The sequence below is a fragment of the Pongo pygmaeus genome, chromosome 21 (genome assembly GCF_028885625.2).
Source record: "Pongo pygmaeus isolate AG05252 chromosome 21, NHGRI_mPonPyg2-v2.0_pri, whole genome shotgun sequence".
Lineage (NCBI taxonomy): Eukaryota > Metazoa > Chordata > Mammalia > Primates > Hominidae > Pongo > Pongo pygmaeus.
The window spans coordinates 9,373,418-9,396,374 of NC_072394.2; the positions used below are offsets into that span (position 1 = coordinate 9,373,418).

Sequence of the window (22,957 nt, forward strand, 5' to 3'; positions counted from 1 at the left end):
CAATGACACGATCTTGGCTCACTGCAACCTCCGCCTCCTGGGTTCAAGCAATTCTCCTGTCAGCCTCCTGAGTAGCTAGGATTACAGGCATGCACCACCACGCCTGGCTAATTTTGTATTTTTAGTAGAGACGGGGTTTCTCTATGTCGGTCAGGCTGGTCTTGAACATCTGACCTCAGGTAATCCGCCCGCCTCAGCCTCATAAAGTGTTGGGATTACAGGCGTGAGCCACTGTGCCTGGCCTTTATTTCTTCTTTTTAAATAAAGAAGAATTATTTCAAAATTTACACAAAATTTTGATTTAGAGTACTTAAGGTAACTACCACCAAAGGGACACATGACACTGTACTAGACACTATGCTGAATACCTTCCATGCACAAAATTATTCAAATTTTATGCACAACTTTGTAACTATGTGAGATACTACCATTATTGACAAGGACTTATAAGAAAACCAGTGCTTGGAGCATGCCGTATCTGGCAAATGTTAAAGTCTGGATTTCAACCTAGATTTTGCAAAACATGCAGTGTAGCGTAGTCTGGAGTGAATTTATTTTGTTGTGAGTGTCTTTGAGGTTGAGGATCATTGTCAAACTTTGGTGATATGCAAGTGGTGAAGTAATAAAGCTCAGATAATGTTGTTTCCCTGGGACACTTGTGAGGCCAAAAGTGATGCCTCCCTGCCACGCAGTGGCAGCAGAAGTCAACCTGGACGTTAGACAAGTTATACTTCCCTTAGTGCCAATACCCTGTCCCATATCCAGCTTCCTCTTAAATAATAATAATGATAATGATAGTAAAGATCAAGGATCAATTACATGGTGTTACGGACTGTGGAGAGAAGGAGAAGTCTTCAGACTTCTAATATTCTATCTATTTTTACATTCCAGTTACTATTACTCTCTCTTTTCCTTTATTTTATAATCTTGCTTTTTTTTTTTCTATCCAAGGGGCCCATTCAATAATAACTAAAGCCCCAGATTCTCAATTTCCTAATTTATGTGTCTGTGATCTTTTAGTCTTCTACTCTTCTACCTGTGCACTTACACACAGAGCGCTTTAATTTCCAGCGACATCAAATTTGTGCTCCCAAAAGGTAATTTGTGATGTCTGGATGTCAAAGGGGCCCAGATGTAAAGCCAGAGAGCTGATGAGACCTGAGGCTGGTCACGGGCACAAAGCGTGCCCCTCTGGCAGAGTCGGAGCAGCACTGAAGTTCTGCTTCACGCCCTGCCAAGTGAGAGTAAGGGGTGGTCTTATGGGTGTTAAGCAAGACCTAATCTACCCTTGCGCAGCACCCAGTCAGACACCCTGCAGAAACACAATCATGTTTGTGTCATTCTGTTGCGGGGAGAAGTTGCTCAAAGGTTTGGTTTCGATTTTGGTAGCTTTAATTCTACTCTTTCAGTTTTGAGGTGAGCACAAATGTTTCAGAGCACCTTTCTAGGTTTCTTACTGACCTTTTTTCTTCTCTGACCTGTGGTGTGTTAGAGGCAACACGTACCAGCTCGGGAGAGAGAGACAATTGTGAGCATTTCTTCTCAACTCTGTATTCAGTGACATCAAGTTAATAGCTTAAAATTGGATATGGGGAAAGGAATTATACCGCTGAAATGGGAAAATGCTACATATCAAGGATTCTCCCACCCCAGAGAACCTGTTGTTTAACTAGCACACAACTTCTATAACCCTTCTACTTCTGTTCACCATATAACCGCCCCCCCGCCCCCCCGCCCCCCGCCAACACACATACAGACAAGCTACTGTTTGAAACATTGGACACCCTGGGTTTTCTTCCATGGGCTATGGTTATTTACAGGAAGAACGAATTGAGTTCTTTTCCTCTTCCCATCTTGAGCTTTATATTTATTTCCAAATGCCAAATATAAGCTAACTTTCTTCTTTCTCCCTTAGTGGATGGCTGTATTCATAGAGCAGCCGGCCCCTGTTTGCTAGCTGAATGTCGTAACCTGAATGGCTGTGATACTGGACATGCAAAAATCACATGTGGCTATGACCTGCCTGCAAAATGTGAGTACAACTGTTTTGAATACTGTTTCAAAACCAGATGAGACATCTTAGCTTGTTTTACTCCGGTGTATAACTGGAAAAGGGAATAGCAGTGGTGGTATTTAATTAAATGTGCTTGAGTGCAGATTTTGTACATGGTAATAAAAATGTGCTTTCCAAGTATGTCTCCAAATATATATATAATATATATATATATATATATATACTGTGTATATTATATATATGTATATACACACATATGATGTTTAACTATTCAAGTCTTTGACAGAGTGTCTCTGAAAGGGGAATAAAAATATGAGCAAAATATACATTATAGCATTTAAGTGCCACAGAGTGACAGCTCCTGGAAATGATGCCAATTTCTTATTCCTTGTTCAGGTTTCTTGATTGTGGATGTGTTTAGAGCAAAGGAGATCAAAGTGATGTATTGTTTTTCCAGCTGCCATGTGAAGGCTGATTGGCAATTACAGCCAAGGCATCTGTCATACTTTGCTTTCAGGAAAAGCCAACGAAATCTGGTTGTCAGTGTGAGAATGTGTTTGCTCTTTGAATGTGGAATGGTCAAAATTTCCATTATATTTTAATAGAGAGAAGTATTGCATTTGATTGACCTTGTTGCTTAGTGATTCAACCAACTAGGTGGCATGGTATGGGATAAAATACTTAGAGAGAAGCTGGTCAGTGTCATAGCTTTTTTATCCCGTAATCTTCAGGGCCTGAGGTTGGAGGTAGAGGGTTTCATTGCATCATTAAGGTGTGCATTGACCTGGAAATTGAGACACCAATTTGTTGATTATCGCATTCGCCCACTTCTTATGATACTGCTGAGATCTGTGGAATACATTTGATGTAAAAGTGAAGCTGGTTTTGATTTTTGTTTTAGCAGTGGAGAAAATATGAATGAAAATTTATAATACAACCTATAGGATACTATGGGTTATATATAGACAGGTTGTCATAACAGTGAATTTCTTGTGGATGTGTGTGAATGGAGAATAGCGTGTTATATTTTAAAGATTACTGTAAAGGTATGTTTAAATTTGAGGACTTGTAGTAAATAGTAACATATTCAAACAATATTTTTCTTTATCAATATAATATTGCATCCTATATTGTTCAAAATGGTTTCAGTGAAAGTACTTTCATGTACTGCATAGCAATGCTTTGGTCAATGATGGAACACATATATGGCAGTGGTCCTATAAGATTATAATACAGATTGAGTATTCCTTACCCAAAATGCTTGAGACCAGACATGATTTGGATTTCAGATCCTTTTTTCAGATTTTGAAATATTTGCATATACAAAATAAAGTAACTTGGAGATGGGGCCCAAGTCTAAGCACAAAATTCGTTTATGTTTTATATGCACCTTATACACATAACACGAGTGTAATATTATGCAATATTTTAAATAATTTTGTGCATGAAACAAAGTTTTGATTGTGTTTTGACTGTGGCCTGTCACATGAGATAAGGTGTGGAATTGTCCACTTGTGGCATCATGTTGGCATGCAAAGTTTTAGATTTTGGAGAATTTTGAATTTCAAAACTTGGATTAGGGATTCAACCTGTACTATATTTTTACTGTACCTTTTCTATGTTTAGCTATGTTTACATACTTACCATTGTGTTACAATTATTTGCAGTATTCAGTATAGTAACATGCTGTACAGGTTTGTAGCCTGGGAGCAATAGGCTATAGCCTATATAGTCTAGGTGTGTAGTAGGCTATACCATCTAGGTTTGTGTAAGTATACCCTATGATTACATAACGATGAAATCACATAAGGAGTCACTTCTCGGACCATATTCCTGTTGGTAAGTGAAGCATGATTGTATATCAACTATATTTGCTGTTTAATTTTTCCTCTAATGATTTTTCATTTATTTTTCTTTGTTAGTGTCTTTACCTAGTGTGAAATAGTCAAATCATGGGCCAAATGGCTCTTCACTACTACTTGGAATATGTACTTGTGTCAAACAAACCCTTTGTGTAGAATGGTGTTTAGAGCAGTTCTCTTTGTAACTCAGAGGTCATGATCTGGGTATTAACGGTGATTTCCCTTTCCAGAATCATATAGTGCTATTTTTACAAATGTAGGTTCTTTTGCTTTCTAATACCATGCTACCTTCATAATTTACCTAACTTATACTGCCCTGAGAACAAGCAAGGTTGTTGACTGCTGCAATAATAGCAAGATTATTGACTGTTTTCAGACTTGTATCTGTCCTTAAACCAAGTAATATTCCGAGTCCCCTATTGATTCACTGTTTTCTTTTTTATGTATTAAAATACGAATCAAATTTCTCCAAATCTGAACTTTCTAAAGAACAATATACTCAGAATCATTAAATACGCCCAAATAAAATGGTGGCTGTAGTGTGTGGGTTCACACTGTGATAATTTTTTTAATGTGCTTGTATCTGTTTGACATCCCTCTGAATAAGTTATTCAGTTTCCTTTGAATACAGTTCATCTTATTTTAGGGTTATTGAAGACTTGCACAATACCAGGCACTGAGGAACAAAGATCAATGAATCAATACCAGTGCTTGAAGAATTCCAATGCTTGAGTCATAACTTTGAACTGAAGTGTGGCTTTCATGGGCATCCTGGGGCAAATGGATCTTTTGGGACAATGAAGCTAGAAATGACAAGTCAGTCAATGGGACTAGCTACAGAATCCATGAGAGCTGAGATCCTGAGAGCCGACACATACTCAAGTCACTGCATGCAGCCCACAGGGCATGTTTAGTAAAAACTCATCCAATAGAATAGAAATTACCAGACAGGCCTTGCAGTGCCACCTCATAAAAGTCATAAACATGGAATATTTGTGACTAGGTCTTGTTTCTTGCTATATATTTAAAAGGTTAATGATTTATATTAAAAGCATAAAGGAAAGCAATATGAAAATGAGTAATAATAGTTTACATTTTTATGCCACTTTATAGTATTTCACAGCACTTTCACAAGCTCTTATATTTAAAATTATGTTTGATAAACATTGTGTGTGTTCATTTTCCCTTTCCCTATCCCTGAGAGATGTTTTTCTTTCTCATCAATTTGGTTCATCCATTTCAGAGTCATTAACAATCCACAGATGTGCTTTTGTAGTGAGAATGAAAAGGGAGCTCATTACATACTGTTTGGGTCATTTTTCCTCTCCATATTTAATAATTCTATGACAGTTTGACATCAGAGACTAGTTCCTATCTGTCCTCTGAGACAGCGGGTTTATCATTATAGGGGTACTAAAGCCAGTCATCCAGCCACAAGTGATAATATCTTCATGCATCAGCAATTTGTTTGGAAAATGCTATTGTCTGGGTTACAGATAAACTTGATAATTTTGAACTGGTTTTTGCCTCTTTTATGCTTGCTAAATTAATCTATTCATAAATGGTTGTATTTGAATTAATTATACTTGTATTCTGTGTTCTGTGACTCATCATAATTAGTAGAATGATAAGCCCCAGATATTTAGTTTACTTTTCACTGCTTGGATGCTTTGAATGATTTCTTTTTGACGTTAAGAATATCCAATCATTCTTTTCAAAAGAAATCTTACGGGTAGAAAGAATATTGGTCAATATTTCATTGAAGGCTATTGCTAAGGAAATGACTTAGAAAGTAGACAGAGGATTGTTTATGTAATTGGATCTTTTGGGAATCTTCTCTACAATATTAGATATTTTTGAATTCATAATGCAATTTAAATTTTTATAGATTTTTAGAAGCTTGTTGACATATGGGACATTTCTATTCATGCTATCATCATTCCACCAAGTAGTCAGCTTCACATAGGCAAGATTTGTCTATCTCAGTCAGTTCCAATGTCAATATCAATCATAGTGTCTCCTAAATATGTGCTGAATTAGTGTGAATAAATGAAGGATCAAACGAGTGAATTATTTCAAGACTTTTTCACCTGAAAAATAGTTTTTTAAAAACACTTTTGCCTCTACTTCTAATACTTTTCCTTCTGCAATTATTCTGCACATTTCTAGTAAATTAACATTCTTAAATCCAGAGTCCTTAAAATTGTCTACAATGCTCTACATGATGTGACCTTTACTTCTCTACATCATCTCCTTCTGTGCTCCCCACACTCACACAGGCTGCTTTGTGTGAACCTGGTCCTCAAAGCCTTTGCACTGGCATTCCCTCTGCTGTATTTCTATTCTTCTAGATACCTACATGGCTTGTTCCTTACCTACCTCAAACTCTTGTTCAAATGTAACATCAGGTGTCACCCTAACCAACCTATTTATAATTGCTTCAGTTTTTAAATTTATAATTGCTTACTTGTAAATTTAATCTTCAAATAGCATTATATCATTTACTTATTTCTTTTGTTTCTTATCTGTTTCTGTCTACCAGAATATGGGCACAGATTCTTCTTTCTGCATTTTTCTAATGTATTGCTATATTCATATAGCTTAAAAAATGTGTGATATATAATAGGGGTTCAAAAGATATTTGTTGAATGAATGAATAAAACGTAACTCTAATCCTCTCAAAATCCAATAGTGGATTTTTTGTTAAACGCAGACTTACTAGCCTGACTACCTTTGGCCTTCCACTGAACTACTTACAATCTTTGTACGATATGAATTGCTCACAATGGTATGTCTATGCATGGGGTCTGTATCTGAGCTATCTGGAAAACTCTTTCTTTGCTCCTTTCACTTGTCTTCCAGACTCAGTTCAAATATCACTTCTTCCATGAAACAAGTCTTCTCTCGTCACCTCAGCTAAAAATGCCTTCTTTTTTCTTCACACTCCAGAATACTGCATGTTAACATACTGAGGGCACTTGTCACATGCTACCTTTTATTGTTGGATATGCAAACTTTCCACCTTTATAACAGAGTACCTTGTATATCACAGGTACTAGAGAAATATCTAACAAATGAATTAGTTATTGAAAGTGTCAAACCTGGTTGATAATTGGTAGTAGGTGGAATATAAAGGAAAAATTATGCTAATCTTCATAAGCAATTATGAAATCAGTGTCAATTATCCATTGTGTTTTTAAAAAACATATTTTAACATATATATACTCCCAAGTCTCCTATCTCCAAAATTTACTCTTAATGGAGTTTCTCCTAAGGAGGAAAAAAATAAAGAAAAATAAAGAAACCATATCGCCCTTATTTGATGGTTTTCAGCATCGCTCACATGTCTATTTTATTTCTTTAGAATGCTTCACTCTTAGGCTTCAGGGCTGAATAGCCATCAAGGATAAATGGAAAAATATTAAGCTTGTGTAAATGAAATGGTGGAATCTGTTTCTTTTATTTCTTCTATTTAATCTTTGGAAGGCATCAAGGGGTAATATTGACTAACTCAAAGTTTTCATTAATCATTTGAAGGGAAACTGTAAGGTGAGAGACCATAGCATAATATGTTTGAATGAGTGGTATGAATCAGAATTCACATTCTATTCCCAGGTGCAATAATAATCAGATGATAGTAGCTTAAAATGTACTGTTGATAATAATTAGTACTTCTTTTCTGCCTTTTATCAAGAAGTCATAGTATTTTGAAACACTAGCTCATCAGTCCTTTTGAAATTCCTATGAGGAGGTGACATGACAAGTAATATTTTCTTACAACACAAAGAGAAATACAGGTACAGGGAAAATAAATCTGTTGCTCCCATTAACAAACTAAATCCATATTAGAGGCATCATGGTGGCCAAGGATCCCTGAGCTGGGAAAGGAGTCTCTGTTAGGTTTTAGCCAGGCCTGCTGCCTGTTTTTATAGATAAAGCTATATTAGAACACAGTTGTGGCCATTTGTTTACATATTGTCTATGGCTGCTTTCATGTGGCAGAGTTGAGTTGTTGCTACAGGGATTTTACTGCCACAGAGCCTGAAGTGTTTACTACCCAGCCTCTGCGGAAAAAGTTTGCCAGCCCCTGGTCTGTGGCAATCTTCACTTTTATTTTTATTTTTTTCTCCCTGAGTCAGACGGATTCCAGCTCTGTCACCCAGGCTGGAGTGCAATGGCGTGATCTCGACTCACTGCAACGTCCGCCTCCCGGGTTCAAGCGATTCTCCTGCCTCAGCCTCCCAAGTAGCTGGGATTACAGGCATGCGCCACGACGCCCAGCTAATTTTTGTATTTTTACTAGAGACGGGGTTTCGCCATGTTGGCCAGGCTGGTCTCAAACTCCTGACCTCAGGTGATCCGCCAGCCTCGGCCTCCCAAAGTGCTGGGATTAGAGGCGTGAGCCACAGCGCCTGGCCAATCTTCACTTTTTATAAAGTAAGAAAGGTGAGATTTAGAGAGACTAAATATTGAATTTTATTAAGTGTATTATTACGTATTCAGATCAAAGTTGATAAAGTTGAGACTAAAATACCTACCCTCTATTCCTTGGGACATCCTTGCTTCTGTTGCCTCAAGAGAACATTACCTTGGGAAGATGATCTGAAACCTTTCAAATCTTCCAAATGATAAGGCCACCTTGAAAAGAATGCCTTATTATGAGGTGATTTTTCCCAATAGGGCCAGATCTGGGAAGTGAGTAAGTCAAGTCTCTCAAGGGAGAGTCAGTTTAAACCACCAGAGTATTAGGAAGCAAATCTTTGTTCCTTGTTTCCTCTAGTGGTGTTAGCTAATGTGCTGCAAAGCAGCCTGCAGTCCACAGGAAATGCAGTTTCTAGAGCAGGTAATTCATAAGATGGTTCTGAGTTAGTCCTTTGCAGAGGGTGACCTGATTTCAGCCATCATGGGCTCTCCCAGCAGGTGTCTGATTGTGAAAGCAGTGGAGTGGGCATGCTGCTAGGAGTATGACTCTGCCAGCCTTTGATGAAGACCTGAGGGCCCTCATGAGCCCCTTCCATAATTAAATGACTTATACTTCACAAAGAGAAAAGCCACTTTTGAAGATCATAAAATCATCTTCCTTTCTGAAGAGGAAGATGGGATTGTTCCTCCTAAAATCAACTCTGATTGGCTCATTTTCCTTAAGTGCTTAAGGAATTCAGGTTTTATTTGAATCTATTTCTCCATAATTGCCACCCTTTTCATTTACATTAAGCAGTTTCATACATTTAATCTCCTTAGTGATCCTCATGATGAATGTGGAAATAAGAAGGGCAGAAATATTCTAAAAACTAGAGCAGTGGTTCTCAAAACGTGGTTCCTGGAGCAGCAGCATCACCTGGGAATTTGTTAGATACAAATTCTCAGGCCCCACCCCACACCTACTGATTCAGAAACCCTGTGGTTTAACAAGTTCTCCAAGTAACTCTGTTGCGTGCTCAAGTGTGAGGGCCATTGCCCTAGAGAGTGGTGGAATCCAGTAGCACCCTTGCCTTGAGATTTCTTCTGGCTTTACAACACAGGTATCCATTTGGGTCACAGATTAGGGCTTTTTTTGAAGAGAACTCTGACACGTTCTTCTCTTCCTTTGTAGCATTTTCCACTAGTGATGACATCTGTATTTGTTTATTTGTTTATTACCTGTCTTTTTAGACAAAATAACATTTTAAGAAGGGAAGGCGTCCTATGGGTCTTATTTACCCCTGATATCCTTAGCGTCTGACCTAGTACCCAGAACAGAGTTGGCTCTTGATACCTATTTACTGGAGGACTTAATGAAAGCATTGTTTTTATTTCCTCTTGTCTTTGTCATAATCATAGCTCCCCTGCAGGAAACCGAGCAAGAAGACACTCAAGAGAGAACAACATGATTCCAGGAATCTGCAGAGCTAGTACTCCTGCTGCTTTTAGCATCTCTGTTATCCCATCACCAAACATACTGCCTGCTCAAAGGCTAGCAGTATAAGAAAGCACAGGAGCCAAACTTTGCTTAATGTATCCACATGCCACATGTCTGTCCTATGCTTAGCTTCTTTCATTTTCTCTTATTTTGACCCATTGTGATAACATAGAGTCCACCCCCAAATGGCTTTGTGATGAAATAACTTAATGATTCTAATATTAAATGTTGTCTTTTAAAAAATATCTACCTTTTGGAAGCAACTGGTGTTTACACTGTTGTATTACTGGCTGAGTGTAGAATTAAACAACTGTGTTTTGCATTATTTGCCATCATAGCAAGCCTTTAGAGGACACTGTCTATACCTCCTATTTCCTATGTGATCAATAGGAAATAACAGTGTAAATCAATTCTAGGTAATAATGTAAATGGGCTCTTGAAGGCAATTCCCGCTGTGAAATAAGTAGTTAGCAGTGACACTGGCATTAACCACAGTGGGGGTAATCAGCCTTTGGATGTGTTTAATCAGAGTTATCAGCTAAGATTAAAAAGAGAGCCACTGTTGTGCAGGGATAATCATTTTCAGGATTTAAAAGATGAATATTTGGAGGTGTTCTCATAAATTAAAGCCATCAGAATGGCTTTGAGTAATTTAGGATGCCCTGAGGTCAGGCACAAGCAAACAGGAAAGGGTAATCTCAGAGCTACGGTAGCTAATGTGCAGAGATGGCAGAATACATTTATTGAAATAAGTAGCAAATGCTGAGTAACAATGTAGATTTTTTTCTCCCTGTGTTAAGATGTTCCTTGAGCTATTACTTACATATATGATTTGATTAAAAAGTAGTCCACAGTGAACACTTTGTGAATGTATTAACTCTCCTTGTAATTAATCACTAATCCCAAAGATTAAATATTAGGCCATGTTATGACTTGATTAGAGGTGTTTCTACTTGAAAATATTGATGTAACCAAGCTCTGTATTGTAGAATATAAGATTGATTCTGTGTGAAGAACACTAAATGTCACAGTAGAAGATCTGAGATGCATAAATGCAGAGTGTTGTAATTGGTAAAGTCCTTAACTTCTGAGCCTGAGGTTCCTTATACGTGATTGTCTAGGAGTGTGAAGATCTCACTCCGGAGAGTCTGTTAAGCCATACACGCAGAACCGCTTCTCAATACTGTCAGATAAGAGAGATAAATGGCTCTATTATTATTTGTAATATACCTGGCACACTTGATTTGCTTGTTCAGCCCATGTTTTATTGAGTACTTACTCACAGCTAGAGTGCTCTTCTAGAGTGTAGACAACTATAGTGAAGAAGACAGCAGGCCCCTTATCCTCTAAGAGCTTAGGTCCTAGCAGAGAGAGGATGCTAATGAACAAGTCACATAAAAGCAGAGAACCTCAGATAATGGTAAGGGCTATGAGAAAAAAAATCCCCTTACCAGATGTATACAATAAGGATAGTTCATATATTTTTGAAATGTTCTCCCTTGCTACAAATATTCTATTTCAGTTCTTACCATATTTGTAACTTTAGTCTAATTTTTGGAGATAACAAAGGGAATGCTGCTTCTGATAGAGCTGACAGGAATTTTAATTATTACCTGTTTGATCTCAGAATTTTACAGATAAAGTAACCGAGGCCTAGGAAAATTACTTAATTTTTCCCAAGGTCATGTGGTAAGAGACAGTGCTAAGACTACAGCCTGACTTTTAGTATAGTGATCTTTCTGCTGAATGTACTGCTTCTCTTAGTCTCTTTGATCATACCAACCCTCTTATAGAAGTATGGTGAGAATTTAATAACTGTTAAGTGAGATGATGAACATGAATGTATTTTTAAAATAAAAATTTCGTATTTCGTATGGTACCTTATTATTAGTAGTAATTTGTAGTAATATTGCAAGTAATTTTAGATGAGTTACATATAAATTAATTATGGTCCCATGAGCTTTGCCAATAAACTTTATGACAATAATCCATCAGTATATGTGCAACAGTGACTGGTGTTTGAGAAAATATGGAAATCCCAGATAGGGATAAATAAATATTCAATACTAGCCTCAAGACTCAGACATTCGCTCGTGTCTCTTTCCAGTATCTTGACGTCAGAGAAAAGGGGTACTTTAAAAGTTATTTTGAGAAACTTCAGATGGCAGCTTTATTGGTTTTAAAGATATGTCCACAGATTCTTTGATATTTCTCTTCTGGAGAGCTAGAGCTTAATTCCCCTCTACTTAAACATGGCCTGGACCTAATAACTCCCTTCTAGCAAACGGAGTATGTCAGAATAATGGGAACATCTGAAATTAGTTTAAAGAAAAGGCTGTGGTTTCCCTTTCTCTCTCTCTCTTTCAATTCACTCTGTATTAGCTTCCTACGGCTGCTGTAACAAATTACCACAACTTGATGGCCTAAAAAAGCAGAAATTTATTCTCTCTCAGTTCTGGAGGCCAGAGGGCCAAAATCAAGGTGTCAGCAGGACCATGCCCCATTCTGAAGGTTACAGGAGCAGATCCATCCTTGCCTCTTCCAGCTTCCATTGGCCTCAGGTGTTTCTTGGCTTGTAGCAACATAACTGCAATCTCTGCTTCTGTTTATACCTGACATCCTCCCTGTTTCTCTCTGTGTCTTTACCCCTTCTCTTCTCTTATAAGGACACTTGTCACTGGATTTAGCACTCACTTGAATCCGGGATCATCTCAAGGTCTCAAGATCCTTAACTTAATTGCATCTACATAGATCCTTTTCCGAACAAGTTCACGTTCATAAGTTCCAGGTATCAGGACACAGGCATAACTATCTGGAGTCACCATTTAATTCACTACATACTCTGTCTGAGCATGGCCAGTTTCTATGTCATGAGGCAGTCTAGAGGAGGGGAAAACCAGCTACCATGTTGTGAGGGAACTCAGACACCTTCTGGAGAGGCTTGTATGCTGAAGAACTAAGGCCTGCCTGCAGCAATGTGAGTGCGCTTACAAGCAGATCTTCTGAAGCCAGCCCACAGCCACATCAGTGAGCTTGGGAGCACATTCTCCTGCCCAATCAAGCTTTCCAATGTCTGCAGCCCTGGCTGACAGCTTCACTCCAACATCATGAAACACCCTGAGCCAGAGGCATCCAGCCAAGCCACTCCAAAATTCCTGGCCTGCAGAAACTGTGAGATAATACATATATGTTATTTTAAGTGCAGGGTAATTTGTTATGTAGCAATAGGTAGCTAATGCAGCAACTATGACCCTGAAGTTTATAAAGCAGGGGAAGGGGCTCACTATCAGAGTGGGGGATATCAATCACATTTTCTCAGTGCAGAACCTACCTGTGTCAGGGACAGGCCTAAATTGGAAAATGAAAGCCAAATCACATGGTGGGTAATGTTACATTATATAACCAAAGCCCTTTGCCATACCATTATCATAGGCAGCATATTAGGTTGGAAAAACTATTATGAATGAAAACTTCTCAGATAGATAGATAGATAGATAGATAGTCAAAGAGAACCCAAAGTCCAGCTTAGTAAAGTAGCATTGAGAGAAAAACAACACAAACCAAAACACACAACTGGATATTAATATCTACCTACTCCTGTTACTCCTTGACCATGCTCTAGTCTTTACCTTTGCCACTCACATGCTTTTTTTTACTGATAAGAATTACTGTTTCTATTCTGGGGGGAAAATTAATTCAGTTTCTGTCCTCTGTTAATGCTGTGAGCTAAGTGAAGCAGAGGTAACTTCTCATCTGCATTTGTTGTGATGCCCTTCTAAATGTGTTTGCTGTGTAAGCTGGTGTGTTTCCCATTAGCTGTTTTATTTTTCAGAACTACCGAGAGTTTGCTTCATTTTTAATCACATGCTATTTGTGAAATCCCTGTAATTTCCTAAGGCCTTCTGGAGCTTGCCTCTTCCTACCTGTGACATTTTGAGGAAAGATTTGTTCTCTCTGTGTGTTTATTCTGCTTAGTGAAGGTCATGAGACACAGCCTTAACTGCAGTTTTGCAAGTTCTTTTTAAAATTGTGTCTGTATTGTATTTGGAGTCTAGTTACCCATTTGGAGGTCTGTGGAGGGCAAAGGGCTCTCTTGGGAATCTCTTTCTTTTACTGATGCTCAGTGTCTGCTTTCTGATATCATGGCATGTGATGCCAAACTATTGTCCTTCCTTACTGGGCTGGTTGAGTTTGTTCTTGCTTTTATGTTACTCCTATACTTAGTACAGTATATTAAATACATATACATGTCATCTCTCATGACCTTAATTCTCATGTAGAACATGTATTTCCTTCTGAGTTATAATATGTTTTGTGAATATGGAATTCAGGGATTGTGTTCAGTTTGTGGAGCTGTTTGGGAAAGCAGTCTGAGAGAGTGGGTTTGGGAGTGGCTTGACGGAACTGGGATGAAGGGCACTGGGGATCCCCCAGGAAATCTATGGGTAGGCATCCTGGAGTGGCTGGCAGAGAAGAGCTAACTGCTGTGCTGGCTAAGCTCATGGAACTGGGCTTTCCTCATCCATGTGTCCGGGATATGTCCTACCTATTGTTTTAAAATTAACAAAAGTTATTTTGATTTTCTTCCTCCTAATAATACCTATTGCCTGAGAAGAACGATGCCAGATTGAGAAACCCCACATTAAAATATATCCAACAAAATGGTCAGAGCTTTGTATATAGAATATTCCATAGTTAGAATGATCCATATAGCTATGCACAAAGAGGGAGCTGAAACAAGGAACTGCACATCAAGAGTTAATACAGTATTTTTAGCCTTTCCTTAAATTCTCTGTGTTGTGCAATGGCAGGATATCTCCATATACCAAATTAACTGATTGTCATGGGCACTAAACCTGTTACCTTAAACATAGTGATATGACACTACAAGTAATATCTTATCCTTTATACTTATTTTGAGATTAACTGTCTGTCACACAGCCCTCTTTCCTCCCTTGTTCTCATTTTTTTTCTTATCACTCCATTCAGAAATAAGGGATCAATATTTTAAAGCCTGAATGTGAGATGTTTCTATTTATTGTTCATCATGGTAATTAGCAACTTTTTAATTATCACTGTTCTTGAGGATATATGTTTGGGAACAGTGGAGCTTTTGGTAGAGTCACAATGACAGCAGTTTAAAGCTGGAGAGAAATCTAGAAATTGCTTTTCTGGCAACTGACACCAGTTTCTAGGCAGTGCCTAAGAACTAGGCAAGGATTTTTACCCTGTTGTTTAAGACTGTACACTTTGCATCTAACAATGTATCTGCTACTTAGTAAGCAAATGGTTCATTCAGGCAGCAATCACTGATTTGCTCCCTAACATGTGCCAGGTGCTTTGCTTATTTTTTTGGAAAATAATACTGTGCAAAGCAGACAGGGACCTCACCCTCATGGAACTGTGCTGTGCTGAGCTGAAATGAATCAAGTGACTTGCCCAAGATCTTCTTGCACAGATACTTAAGTGATGAAATGGGGATTTTATTTGGGGGCCCTTACAATGAAAAGATCTGGTGGTGTTGGTCTTCCCATCTGGGATGTTCTTTCCATTAATAGCCACACTGTCTAAATGGTTAATAACGTGGACTTTGAAGCCCAACATTCTAGGCTCAAACTCAGGCTCTGGACTTGGGCAAGTTGTTTAACCTCTTTGTGCCTCCGTTTTGCCATCGGGAAATAGGTATGACAATCACCCCACCCTCACAGGGAGGCTCTCATGAGTTAATGTCTGTGTGGCACTCAGAGCACTACTTAACTCCAAGTGAACACTGAACATGGTTAGCTGTTTTTCAGTAAGATCACCGCAACCATTTTATCTAAAATGTTACCTCTTCACTCTCTATCTTCTTGCTCTGCTTTAGTTGACATCACTGCCCTTATAATCATCTGAGGTTATTTAATGTCTTTATTGTTTTTTTTGCTGAATGTTTTTCTTTTCCACTAGAATATAATCTTATGAAAGTGAGGACTTCATTCACTGTTACATCTCCGTATTCTAGGAACATATTCAAAACCACCTGTGAATGAGCAAATATGTGCACGTAGGAAACTTTAATTATTAATTTAATTAATAATTAAATTTAATTAAATAATTTAATTAATAATTAAATTTAATTAAACAATTTAATTAATAATTAAATTTAATTAAACAATTTAATTAATAATTTATTAATTAAACAAATTTAATTAAATAATTAAATTTAACTAAATAATTTAATTAATAAATTATTAATCAAATAAATTTAATCAAATAATTAAATTTAAATAATTTAATTAATAAATTATTAATTAAATAAATTTAATTAAATAATTAAATTTAATTAAATAATTTAATTAATAAATTATTAATTAAATAAATTTAATTAAATGATTTAATTATTTTAATAAATTTAATTATTTTAATAAATTTAGTATAATTTAATTATTTATAATTATTAACAAAGTTATCAGAAGAACTAGCCTAAGAGTACTTTCAGTTTCATGCTCTGTTCATTTGATTCCTCTAGTAACTTGGCTAATAGATACAAATAAGCCAGGAAAATAGCATCAACATATGGTAAGGTCAAGCTCATATTTCATATTTAATATACCTACCAAGCAAGTTTTAGGTGTGCTGCACATCTTTTTCATATTTTTAAAAAGTCTATAATTTAAGTAATAGTGTCAGGATGAAATAAAGCAGGAAGGAAGAGGTTTAAAGAACTTCAGGGACCTGAGAGCCATGTTCTGACCTGCCTAATGAAAAGCTCATGAATTGATAGTGAGGTCCTTTCTGACGGTACAGAGTCATCGTTCAAAGTCTATTTCTAAGCTCAATTTATTGTTAAATCTCATTAAAATAAAGTGATAATTTTATGGGTTTGAAATGTGTTATAACGGACTTTTGTGATTGAGACTGCTAGCCCAAGTGCTTACAACTTGCTTACATGTTGTAAATGTGTTAAAAGGGGGAATATCGATGTGTATTTCCTCTGTGTTCAAACTGTTTGGATTTTATGGGAAATAATAAAGCTTTACAACTTGTTCTTTACAAATAGAATGTTAGGGACTTTGCAACAACATGAGAAATCTATTTATTATTTTGTGTCAGAGCAAGCTGGGCATCTTCCTCTTTGTAGACTGCCAGAGTTCATTGTTATTTGGGACAGAGAAGGAAATAGCATGATAGTTAGGGAGATAATATTAATTTTACAGAAATAGAATCTTATTTTATTACAAGGAAGGCAGTCAGTCTCACAACTTGAACTCTGTGCAGAAATATTCTTAAGCATATATTCCAGTAATATGTAGTTTAATACCTAGGTGAAAACTAATTTCTTTTCCTCAAGCATCAACTTTTATCACAGAACTTTAAATCTAGAAGTTTAAAGTTTAACTTCTCCTTATATTAGAGGAGCAGTATGAATATTCTTTGAGAGATGAACTTTAACCATATTTTGTGTGTGTGTCTCTGTGTGTAATATATACCTATAGACTATAGTCTGAGGAAAACTCATTTTTCACTTCTTCTATTCATGCAAGATCTTAGGTGCTGTATTTTGCAACGTGCCGTGTAGCATTACATTTCATGATATTATAAGCTGAGTTTTATAGAACTGTTTCAAAAATTTTCATTATGGACCTTTTATATCATAATTGAATATCTAGCAAAAGGTAAAAAAAAGTTCCACTTATGAAGCTGAATATCAATCACTCAAGTATTCGGTTATGCTTAGGCATAGATGAGTAAACTTGTTCTTTTACAGTTAAGACATATGGTGTTTTGTGTGTGTGTGTGTGTGTGTAATAGATGTGCCAGATAACTAAAATCTTTGCTTAGTACTTTGAGGGAAAAAGAGGTTCGTGGTGAGTGCATTTATTTTATTCCATTCTATCCATATTTTGTATAAAATCCATTTAAACAGGGGAACTAAATTGCTTACAGTAGTAAAATGCATTTCCCTCTGTGAATGTTGGTGCCCTTTTGATGCATGCTTTTTATGACTCTGACACAGTCATAATCTACATACCAAACACAGGCATTTTGCTTTCAAAACAGAAACTGGCACTGCTAGAGCTGTAGGAGTGAGCTGGCTCACCAGAGTAATCTCTCCTTCTTGGAGAGATTGGGCTTATTGTTGATGGCCTAAAGTCCACTGTCTTGGACCTCAGAGTGGGCTTTCCAATTCGTAAAAATGGGTTCTGTAGCATGCCAAGACTATGGAGACCCCCAAATTCATCTCTTTTATTTCCCTTCTATGAGGGAATTCCTGTGGTCATAAGGCCTACAGCTTAACAGATGAGCAGAAAATGTGCTGAAACATTGATGCTTAAAAATATACAAAATATAAGTGGGAATCAGTGTTTTTAGCTTTATCTTTGCAATGGGCAAAACAGAAATCACTCAAAAGTGATTTCTTTAGTTATGGAGCACTCAGGTTTCTCTTCTGCCTTTTGTATTTGCATATGTCACTGCTATCTATATTCTGTAGATACTCTACCTGTGACATTCTGGGATTACAAATATATGAGTTGCATGCTTATTCACTTTCTCTTACTTTTTCGTTCTATCCTGAGTAGTCTAAATTGACAGCTTTTTAAAGCCTTGTATGTTTTCCACATCAACCCTTGAACATTTATACTTCTAAAAAAGGATGCTGGACTCTCTTGATAACTCTGTCCTTCAAGTTTGCCTCATCGGTGATGCCACTTGACTGAAAAGTCCTCTTGGTAATCCAGTAATTAAATCCTTCTAGCTGAGGCCCAAGAGAGATCCCTCTGCTGAATTGCACTGCACAGTAAATGACATTATAATGAGGTTTTAACTTATTAGTTAAATGAATGAATGGAAACTCTGCTACTGCAATTCATTAGATTTTTATGTTATAAACCAAGACTTGCTGCTGCAGATGAGGGTCCGTGCAATCTTCCCTTCGTATAATTAATTATCGTATCAGTGTATTAAAAAGATAGTTTCACTAGAAGGAGAAATACCCTTGTATAGAAAGTCTAAGACAGTCTAACAAAACATGATGATCACTTCTGTATGTCCCTGAGCTTGGTGTGGTAGGCACTGTTCAGATACTTCTGTAATATTATCGAATTTTAATCCTCAAAACAACCCTCTGTGGTAGTTACTGTTATTATTCCTATTATGTATGAGGAAAATCAGGCACAGAGAGGTTAAACAACTTTCCTAAGATCTCATAGCTAGTAAGGGTAGAGCAAGGATTCAAACTCAGGCAGTCTCTCTCTATAGCTCTGCACTTATAAATAAGATTTCCTCTCATCCCTAGACATGAACATGAAGATTTGCTTATATATAAATTCATCTTATTGATATGTTTCTTTTGAATTTCTTCCCCTTTTTCTAATGAAAGCTGATGATGCTATTTAGAAAGCTTTATTTTTTTAACCTAAAATGTTTAATCTCAGAAAAGTACTGAGAAAAATAACAGTACTCATGCATTAGCCACCAAGAATTTTAAACATACTAACATTTTGCCTCTTTATTTCTACTTTTTGTTTTTAAAATAAAATAACCAGTTATTTCTGACAAATTCTTCTCTTCAGTCTTATTCTTTCCTTCCCCTCTTTCCATTCCTTGTCCAGAACAACCCACTCTTAAGAGCAGAATGTAAATCCTTCCAGACTCTATTCTTATATTTCTACCAGAAGCACAGAAATAGCCATAATCCATATACATGGTATTGTGTTTTTAACTATACACAAATGGCCTCATGGTGTATGGGCTGTACTGTTTCTTGGCTTTTTCACTAAACATTACATATGTATCTATATCTATACATATATATATATATGTATTTTTTTTTTTGAGATGGAGTTTTTCTCTTGTCACTCAGGCTGGAGTGCAATGTCATGATCTCGGCTCACTGCAACCTCTGCCTCCTGGGTTCAAGCAATTCTCCTGCCTCAGCCTCCCTAGTAGCTAGGATTATAGGTGCCTGCCACCACACCTGGCTAATTTTTGTATTTTTAGTAGAGACGGGGTTTCACCATGTTGGCCAGGCTGGTCTTGAACTCCTGACCTTATGTGATCCGCCCACCTTGGTCTCCCAAAGTGCTGAGATTACAGGTGTGAGCCACCGCAGCCAACCTAAACATATTTTTAAAATGTCTCCATAGTGATCTATCTAGCTATAATTCATTCTCAGCTGCTATATTTAATTCTTTCTTGCAGATACACCATATTTTATTTGTTTATTTTCCTTTCAATGGGTGATTAGTTGTTTCCAATATTTTCCTGTTATAAACAATACTGAGATAAACATTTTTTGGGTACGTAATGTCTCACATACTTTGCCTCCTGGATTGGGATTGCTGGTTGGGAGGGACTGTGCGGTAAAATCTAGCAATGAACATGGAAGAGCAACAACTGGGAAGGAGGGGTATGTCAGGATTACATTTGAGAATTAGAGAACAAAGTCACGCAGGAATATTTACAATAATTATGAGATACTAATAAATTATACTGCTAACAGATAGCCCAAGTCCATACTTCATGAAGTCTCTATAAACAAATGTTAGGTATATGTGAGGTTTAATAAAGAGAACTCTAGGCTGAGAGCCAAGAGACTTGGATTTTGTCTCCAGCTGTGCTCTAACCTAGCTTTGTGCCATAGCATAATACATTAATAGAGTTGGGCACAGAGGCTCACACCTGTAATCCCAGCGACTAGGGAGGCTTGAGGCCAGGAGTTCAAGACCAGCCTGGGCAACAAAGTGAGATCATGCCACTGCTCTCCAGCCTAGACTTATTTTATTTATTTTATTTTAATTTAATTAATTTTTTTTTCAGACGAAGTCTGGCTCTGTCGCCCAGGCTGGAGTGCAATGGCATGATCTCAGCTCACTGCAACCTCTGCTTCCCGGGTTCAAGAGATTCTCCTGCTTCAGCTTCCCAAGTAGCTGGAACTACTGGCGCACACTACCACACCTGGCTAATTTTTTGTACTTTTAGTAGAGACAGGGTTTTACCATATTCCCCAAGCTGGCCTCGAACTCCTGACCTCAAGTGATCTGCCCGCCTCAGCCTCCCAAAGTGCTGAGATTACAGATGTGAGCCACTGCGTCTGGCCTGAGACCCTGACTTCTTTTAAAAAAGCAAAACAATACATTAATGGTCTCTGAATCTCTTTTCTCTTATCTGAAAATGAAGAATTTTTGGTAGTATTTTCTTATGATTTCTTCCAGCATTAATCTACCCAAGTGAAGGCTGGAATAAGTTTCCTTTATGATATTAATACCTCTCCTCAGCATTGAACTAAATGATCCACAGGCCCAAATCTTCATCGTCCCCCAAACTGCTGCCCTGTTGTCCCTGAATATAGTGTCCGTTCATAATTCCAGGCAGTGGGCTGTAATGGGCCCTTGATTTATTGCTCCCTTTTCCTACCGTGTAGGTAGCCCAGCTCACTGCTTCTTGGGTGGCATAATTACAAACCTTGTGGCCCTCAGATTTCTCAATGGGATGGGGCTCCAGTTACCCACAGTGGTAACAGGCTTGATAACAGCATTGTTTATTGTTTCTTTCCTACTCTGTATTGTATTCTGAGGTCACCTGAGATTCTTGTCTCAAGATCTTCTTTCTGAGGAAACTCAAACAAAGATATCCACCTATTCAAATCCTACCTGTTTTCCCCCCTCTAGCTTGATTCTATAGCCTTGGAAGGTTCTTCCTGGCCCATTCAAACACAAGCTCACGGAGCTGCACAGACTCTTACCACATTGTCATTGGAACCAAGTAATGCAAGGTCACACATGATTATATGCATGTTCTTTTTTTAAATTTTATTTCTCACAGCCCTGGAAGCTGGGAAATGCAAAATCAAGGCCTGGCAGGGGCCGGCTTTTGAGACAGCCAGGTTTTAGCTGTTACTTCATATGGAGGAAGGGGCTAGGAACCTCTCTTGTGTCTCTCTTTTTTTTTTTTTTCAATACATTTAATAGTATATATATTTAAGGCATATAATATCATGTTATGAGACACATTCAGATAGTAAAATGATTACTATAGTGAAGGAAATTAACAGATTCATTATCTGACAGTTTCCCATTTTGTGTGTGTGTGACAAGAGCAATTATGTCTACTTACATAGCAAAAAATCCCACATGCCACACCACTTTATTAACTATCCTCCTCCTTATATTGTACATTAGGTCTCTAGGCTTGTTCATTCTGTCTGTTACTTTGTATCCTTTGATCTACACCTCTCCATCCCTCCCACCTACATTCATGTTCTTACTTTTTATGTCCCTTCCCCTCCCGAGCATAATATAAACTGCCAAGAGCCAGAAACTCTTTTTTAAATTTTATTTTTATTAAAAAAATGCCCCTCTATGCCTATCATGGAACTAATGCAGAATGTACCCATGTAGTGTATTGTCACTGAATGAATAATTTAGTCTTAGTAAGTCCATATCCCCAGGACTGATTTTGTGGATGCCAGCCATCTCTTCTCCTTGGATTTCTTTGCCTTTTAATTAACTTCCCATTAGACTTGTGGTTCTTAGTGACCTCCTGAGGGCCTGAAAATCAGAAGGTTACAGACTGGGCCATCTATTTTATGGGAGTAATATAAAGACATACTCTCTTTGGTCACATTTTCAGAACCTTTTGACCAAATTGGCAGAAATAATTGGGAATAAAAATATGTTGGGAAGTAGAAGTTATAATTTCTTATTTTTTTCTAATAAGGACTTTAATTCTAAATTCATTCATAGCTTTGTTTTAAAGTTATTGTCAGTATTTTATGAAGTTAAAGACAAACTCAAACATTAATGATTCTAGATGTTTTGCTTCAAATATCTTTGCCACTGTTTTCTCCTATGAGATGGAGTCTAGATTTTCTTTCCTTCTCTTCCTCTGTCTCTTTCTTCTCTTCCTCTCTCTCTTTTCTTCTCTTGTACAGAATAAGCCTGATTTTTTTTTAAATTTTGTGATTTTTAAAAAATTCTCTTTTATTTTGATTGGTATTGCATATGCTTAAAAATTGGTAGAAGAGGCTGGGCGCAGTGGCACATGCCTGTAATCCCAGCACTTTGAGAGGCCAAGGCAGGTGGATCACGAGGTCAAGAGATCGATACCATCCTGGCCAACATGGTGAAACCCCATCTCTACTAAAAATACAAAAATTAGCTGGGTGTGGTGGCACACACCTGTAGTCCCAGCTACTGTGGA

At 37.3% G+C, this 22,957-nt stretch overlaps 1 protein-coding gene across 4 annotated transcripts in view; it reads left to right on the plus strand.

Moving 5' to 3' along the window:
• MACROD2 (mono-ADP ribosylhydrolase 2) overlaps positions 1–22,957 on the plus strand; it is a 2,112,402-nt gene that overhangs the window by 735,373 nt on the left and 1,354,072 nt on the right. For all 4 annotated transcript variants that reach the window (XM_054468214.2, XM_054468215.2, XM_054468216.2 and 1 more), the window contains exon 5: positions 1,916–2,032. In XM_054468214.2, the coding sequence (XP_054324189.1) occupies positions 1,916–2,032 (117 nt within the window). The remainder of the gene's footprint in view (positions 1–1,915; positions 2,033–22,957) is intronic.